The following is a 7,626-nucleotide window of genomic DNA, read 5'->3' as shown; positions in this document are numbered from 1 at the left end:
AATTTACGTAAGATCAATTTCACGCCACTAATTTAATCACTTATTAGTTAGTTTTATTTTATTTTTAATTATAAAGCTTCAATAAATTTGATTAATAAGTATTTTTGTTCATTGAAAGGAATAATTTAAATTAAAATGAACCATAATTAAAGCAATATTTGCTTTTCACAAACCATTTCATATGCTATTATAAAATAATAATTTGCATCTTCAAATCAACAACCCAGCTTTGGCAAAGTCACTTTACTATATGCTTTCTTTCCATCCAACTTTATAAAATAGATTCAGACTAATTCATTTACATAAATTAGTCTAATTAAACGTAGTAGAAAGTGAGATAAAAGTTCTTTCTTATATTGAAGTGTATGGCTTTATCTAATAAAATAAAGTTATTATATAAAAATAAAAGTTAAATTGGAGTCACTTAATTAGTTTCTAAGATAAGAACATTTATTTAAATTTTATTGTTATTATAGCATTCACATATTGAATGAATATGTTATTAAATCAACATATATATGTGTAAAATTTTTTGTTGTGAAATAAAAAGTGCATGTTGGTAAATATTTTCCTTATCAAAAAATTTAGCAATCGATTAACAAATCAACAAGTTCAATTCCTTTATTTTTTTAGTTAAATTAAACTAAAATGGAAATTTTTAGATTATTTTAATAAAAAGTTAAAAATAAGCTAAATTGAATATATCTAATAAATATAATGATCAAACACTTTTAAAATTTTATTTTAATTTTTCAGATTGACAATTAACGGGAAGAATTAGTGGTGATAGATCATAGAAAAAAGAAATCATATAACTAATAATTTTAATTCACAAATAATGTTAGAATGAATTGGAGAAATGATGGCAGTTGAGATTGAGTCATTATAATTTGTAAAAAATTAGTTAGAATAGAGTTAAAAAAAAAAAATTCAAAATTTGGATACAATTACCATAATTTTTAGAAGTGTGAATATAATGATCAAACTTAAAATTCTAATAAAATTAAACAATATGAAAAAGTTTGGCCTTTTTCAATTCAAGAAACATATTCTTGGCTATGGATGGAAGTGTACTCATATTTTAATAAGATTATCGAAATTTAAAATATGAAAAGTGATTTTATTTTTTAAGAAATAAAAATTATTTTTTCAAAAATGATTTGATTTTCTCTTTTGACGAAAAAAATATTTTTTATTAATTAATTTTTTTAAACATCTTAAATATTAAAAAGTATAAAAAATACTTTTAAAAAAATATTTTTTATTAATTAATTTTTTTAAACATCTTAAATATTAAAAAGTATAAAAAATACTTTTAAAAAAATATTTTTTATGGCGTAAATTTATCCTCTCCTTCCTCAGGGATTGCACGGTCATTCTAGTGCGAGTTGACGCTAGCGATCTAGGGAGACCATCTTAAGTGAAAGTGTATGGCTTTATCAAATAAAAAATTATCATATAAAAATAAAAGTTAAATTGGTGTCACTTATTTTCTAAGATAAGAATACGTATTTAAATTATATTGTTTATTGTGGCATTCACATATTAAATGACTATGTTAATAAATTAACATATATGTAAAGTTTTTTGTTGTGAAAAAAAGAGCATGTAGGTAAATATTTTCCTTATCACTAAAAATAAAAAATAAATTTGTAATTGATTTTTATAATTGATGAAAATATGTGATTATTAACGATCGATTTTATAATTAATTTATAATTTTAATTTTTTTAATAAAATAATTATTTATAAAAGAAAATTTAGTAATTGATCTATAAATTAATAAAGTCAATTTTTTTATTTTTTAATTAAATTAAATTTAAATTTAAAATTTTAAATTAATTTAATAAAAAATTGAAAATAAGTTAAATTAAACCAATCTAATGAGTATAATTATCAAACACTTTTAAAGTTTTATTTTAATATTTCAGATGTCAATTAATAAGAAGAATTAATGATGATTGATGAAGAGAAAAAAAATAATTAAAAAAATTATATGATTAAGAATTTTGATTCCCATTAACGTTAAAATCAATTGGAGAGGCGTTGCTAGTTGAGATTGGATTATTATAATTAATTAAACTTAAAATTCTAATAAAATTAAAAATATGAAAAAGTTTTGCCTTTTTTAATTAATAAACATTATTTAAAAAAAAAAAAAAAAATATATATATATATATATATATATATATATATATATATATATATATATATATATATATATATATTTTATATCCCCACATTCATATGAACCAAATTAAGGATTTCAAATTTTATTTTAAAATATAAAAAAATATACATTAAGTTACGTCATTAAATAAAAAAAAAAATTCACGCACTACACTACGTAACAAAATGACTCATTAATATACGCAATATTTACTTTCTCACAAATCATTTCATATCTATTTATAAATAATAGTTTGCATCTTACAAATGATAACTCAGCTTTGGCAAAGTCACTTTACCACCCAACTTTATAAAATCGATTCAGGAAGCATTCTTTGATGACTAATTCAAAGAAAGTGAAATAAATGTTTAGAAATTTCTTTCTTATATTAAAGTGTACGGCTTCATCTAATAAAATAAAATTATTTTGGAGTCACTTATTTTCTAATACGTTTATATATAAACCATTTTTTTATGAAAAATATATAACGTGCAGGTAAATGTTTTCCTCAACTATATAGGTTAATTGGAAAAATATTTATTAAATATAAGAAACCAATATTATAAGAAAATTTAATATTAGTTTATAAGAAAATCATACCCTTATTGATTAATTTTTATTTATTTTCTGGAGTTATGATATTGCTTAAAATAATTAAAGAAATTCTTGGAGTGTTAAATGGGTAAAGTTGACATTTGAAAAAGGTAAAGTCAACAGCAGAAAAAGAAACCAATGGTGTAAAGAACTAAAGATTACAATTATAAGTATGCATGGAATTGGTAGAAGGGAAGTGCAATGAACACAACAATGGCCAAACTAAGCCTCTTGTTTGAACCCTTTTTCATATTCTTCTTCTTCCTCTTCATCTCCCCTTCTCTTTGTTGCCCTCCATATCAGAAAGAAGCCCTCCTCCATTTCAAATTTCTATTACTCGAAAACAGTTCCTCCAATTCTAACATAGACCTTCAAGGGTTAGAGACGTGGAATGCCGCATCTGATGATTGCTGTCAGTGGCGACTGCTCGACTGTACTTTCCAAAATGTTACGGATCTTGACTTGTCTGATCTCATTCCCTCACTAGACTTGAAACCTGTAGTGACATCTGATATTTTAGCTCCACTCTTTCACTTGCAAACCCTCATTTCATTCGACATTTCTTATAATAATATACATGGTGAAATCCCGAGAGTTGGGTTTGCCAATTTAAGTAACCTTGTATCACTTCAAATGCAAGGAAATAGCTTCAACGGCTCCATTCCTCCCTCTTTGTTTTCTTTAAGGCATCTGGAGGAACTCCACATGAGTGATAATTTGATTGAAGGGACATTAGGCACCAACTTCGGAAACCTCACTAATTTGCATTGCCTTTCACTATTCAATAACAAAATTTCTGGAGCAATTCCACCATCACTTTCAAATTTGAAAAGTTTAGAGTACTTGAATTTGCGAGAAAATTTTCTCACCATGGAGTTACCAACTGAGATTGGCAACCTCTCCAACATAAGATGGTTGCTGTTATGTAACAACAATTTGTCTGGAGAGATCCCTCCATCAATTCAAAAGATGGAACAAGTACAAGTACTTGATTTAGAAAATAATCTGTTCGCTGGTGAGATCCCAACATGGTTGTTCGATTTCAACTACCTCTTCTACTTGAGTCTTGGGGAGAACAAACTTGTTTTGAAAAATGCGAGAATAGCACCAAGGTGCATGTTAATGCATCTATCATTGAGATCATGCAATCTTTCAGGGCAAATTCCCATTTGGATTTCCAACCAAACCAACCTTGCCTTCTTGGACTTGAGTAATAATAACCTTGAAGGAACTCTCCCTCAATGGTTGGCTCAAAGAGATCTTTCAGGTTTGCTTTTATCAAATAACAAGCTTTCAGGCTCTCTGCCACCTCACTTATTTCAATCTCAGTATTTAATGTTCCACATACTTTCAAATAATAATTTGTTAGGATTATTACCAGACACTATTGGTCAAGCCACTGAAATGATTATACTCAGGCTGTCAGGGAACAATTTCTCTGGACCAATTCCTACATCCATCTCAAATATGCTTGAACTTATGTTGCTGGATTTGTCAAGCAATAGATTTTCAGGCAATAAATTTCCAGTGTTTAATCCAAAATCGTCATTGTTTTTTATTGATCTTTCTTCCAACAAACTATCTGGTCAGGTTCCTACGACTTTTCCTTTGGGCATAAAAGTGCTCGTGTTAAGCCAAAATGAGTTTTATCATGTCTTGCCTCAAAATCTCTCAAATTTGAACCAGATGGAATATCTTGATCTCCATAGCAACAACATTGGAGGTGAAATCTCAAATTTTCTCTCACAAATGTCTTCTCTCCAAATTTTGAATCTTAGAAATAATTCTTTCCAAGGGTCAATTCCAATTCATTTGTCAAGTCTTAGCACTCTTCAAATACTTGATCTCTCTTGCAATAACCTTAGCAAAACAATCCCACATACTTTAGGAAATCTTTCTAGGATGATCGATCATCATGACGTCTCATCAAGTATTTTATCAGATTTTTCAAGTCAAATTATTTTGTTTTTTGGGATTAGGCTTACAAAAACTGTATTTTGGCTACCAAATAAAAAAAATTTGTTATTGCATGATTTGGAAGTCTTCTGGAAGAAGTTAAAGCGAGGTCTACCAAATAAAAACCTTCAACTATATACTTTTTTAGACCTATCTAATAATCAATTATCAGGTGAAATTCCTAACAGTTTAGGTGAGTTGAAAATTTTGAAGTCACTGAACTTATCACAAAACAAACTCTCTGGAAGAATACCATTGAGTTTTGGTGGTCTGCAAAGCTTAGAAAGCTTAGATTTATCACACAATAATTTTTTTGGTGAAATTCCTTGCACATTGGCAAATCTCTTTGAGCTGAGTTACTTAGACTTGAGTAACAATAAACTAGAGGGTCGCATACCAAGTGGTCCTCAGATGGATCGGATGAACGACCCAAATTATTATGCCAATAACAGTGGATTGTGTGGAATGCAAATTAAAGTATCATGTGAGAAGGTGCCTTCTGAACCAAAGTTGAAAGAGGAAAAGACCAAGAAAAGCAATAGTTGGGAGATATGGTTTTCATGGGAAATGGCAATGATTGGATATCCTTCTGGATTTTTGTCAACAGTTTTAGTTATGTATGTCATTGGCTACTTTAATATTACACCACAGCCAGGTAGAAGAAAAAGAAGAAGAAGCCCTGTTAGGCATGGTCTTTTTGGTTTTTTACGCATTTGATATATGTTCTTAGTGTTTGTTGTTATAAAAAAAGGGTTTACAAGGTCTTCATGCTATGTCCTTAGTTGTTGCACTGCTGCTTCCCTATTTCCTTTGTTACCTCAGAAGATTGTTGCCCTTTTGTTTTTGTATGTTGTGATGTATCTCCTACCACCCCCTTAAAAATTAGTGATTTTCTTGTTCAGACCTTGCTCAAGACCCATTTGTGAGCTAAGTCACTCAATTGCAGACAAATGCTTCTTTTTTGCTCTTCAATTTTGCACAACCATGGTCGTTTACAATGATAATGAAACAACTTGTCCTTTATTCAATCAGAATTCAAAAGAAACAAGTGAACAACTCTAATAAAAGTTAGAACATTTTGCATATGTACATATATGGCAAGTCCTGAGGCTGATGCCAAAGGTGCATGAGGAATTTCTCTGCGTTATCACTGGTATTCATAGATGACTTCAAAGCCCAACAAAGGAAACTCATTTTGAGTTTCTCAATCTTTTAAACATGAAGATTATGAGATATATGTCTTCACCACCTCAGAATAACTGCAGATCAATCCTGTCCTAGGACATGTTATTTTACCATTGTTTTTCTTGGCCATTTCTTCAAGCGCCTGTGGAGCAAAAGAATAGATGTCAGACTAATTGGTAGCTGTAATCCGCAAGTGCATGGGTCACAGTAGTATAGTTTTAAAAAATGATATCGATCCCACAGGGAATTGTGCTTAAATTGGAAATAAAAGAATAAGCTAATTAGAATGGCAAAAATTTAAAGATATTAAAAATAAAATTTGAAATTAAAATTTGTATTTAAGGAATTTAAACTAAATCAAACAATTAACTAAATTAATTAAACTAGATTACCAAGATTTAAATTGAAATTTGCTATTTATGAAATTTGGAGGAATTAAATCTAAATTCAATAAAAATTAAAGTGATTCTAGAGATTGGATTTTCCATATTGTTTGCATGTGGTTCATCCCTAATTTAGCCAAACACATGAGTATTGCAATTTTGAGGGAAATCAATTCTTAAATTTTTGAAACCTTTTTCAGGCATTTCAAAGTTGATTTTAATTAAATCAAACCCTGTTTTCACGGTATTTCAAACCTAACAAAAACCCAATTAAAGCTCTAATTGATTTTTGGAAAGTCCCCTTAATTCTCTTAGCTTATCTCTAATACCAAGAAAACCAAGTTTATTGCAAGATTATCTATCCCAAATATTCACTTTTCAGTCCATCTATTAAGGATTAAAGCTTAACTTAATGAGGGCCCATTCATCAAGCAAGGCAACAAGCTCACAAGCAATAAATCAAAATGTAATAAACCTCATTTAAATGACTAAATCAGTTCAAAACCACAATACAAAGCAATATTTACAAACCCATCTCTAGAATATCAAATAACTACTCACAAACCATAGTTTCAAGACAAACCCAAATGTATAAATGAAGAAATAATGGAAATGTAAGCTAAGGAATAGAAAAACCCAGAAGTATGCTGCTGAAGCTGCTACTGGAAAGGTGCAGAAAATGGGTTCTGCAGCTGCTGGAAAATGGACAGACGTGCTCCTCTCTTTCTCTCCTTCCTTTCTTGCCAAAAAATGCCTCCCTTCCTCCTTATGGAAAGAAAATGATAAAGGAGACTTTATATGGGTTAGGGGTCTGCCCTAGAATGGGTAAAAAGGGGGAAGGTTCCAGAGAAAGTGAGGTAAAAAATCAGAGTAACGCAAATGCCACGTCAGCCATTTCCAGTGAAAACGACATAAGCTGAACCGGTTGTGTCGCGGGTTGTGTAACAATCTGCCTGAATATCTGACAATCGACACAACCTGCGACATAAGCTAAATTGGTTGTGTTGCAGGTTGTGTAACTCTCGGCCATTTTTTACTCAACTTCAAAAAATTTTTGCAATTCAACTCTAATCTCCTCCAAATGGCTACTTTGATCAAAATACACCAAATTTCTCCAAATTTAGCTTACAAAACAAATAAATTCCAAAAATTAGACTAAGAAGTGTGAAAATTATAAAATTAACTAAATATATGCTAATATCTATAATAATAGCTATGAACAAGGGTAAATTATGTGCAAAAATTACACTTAAATGATGATCTAAAATGCATGCATCAAATTCCCCCATACTCAAACTCTTGCTTGTCCCCAAGCAAAATTTCATTAAAACTCATTTG

General features: G+C 29.3%; 1 protein-coding gene across 1 annotated transcript; it reads left to right on the top strand.

Annotated features, from left to right (window-relative positions):
* Positions 1-2,977: 2,977 nt before the first annotated feature.
* On the top strand, positions 2,978-5,437 carry LOC110650516 (receptor-like protein 46). Its single transcript, XM_058150814.1, has one exon. The coding sequence runs from the start codon at positions 2,978-2,980 to the stop codon at positions 5,435-5,437; it is 2,460 nt and encodes an 819-aa protein (XP_058006797.1).
* Positions 5,438-7,626: the final 2,189 nt, after the last annotated feature.

Source organism: Hevea brasiliensis, chromosome 8 (genome assembly GCF_030052815.1).
Source record: "Hevea brasiliensis isolate MT/VB/25A 57/8 chromosome 8, ASM3005281v1, whole genome shotgun sequence".
NCBI classification, from domain to species: domain Eukaryota; kingdom Viridiplantae; phylum Streptophyta; class Magnoliopsida; order Malpighiales; family Euphorbiaceae; genus Hevea; species Hevea brasiliensis.
Note: the sequence above shows the minus strand (reverse complement) of the source record. Positions and strands in the feature narration are given on the sequence as shown.

Coding starts and splice junctions, on each gene's coding strand:
- LOC110650516 (XM_058150814.1), top strand. CDS start 2,978: ATGGCCAAACTAAGCCTCTTGTTTGAACCCTTTTTCATATTCTTCTTC.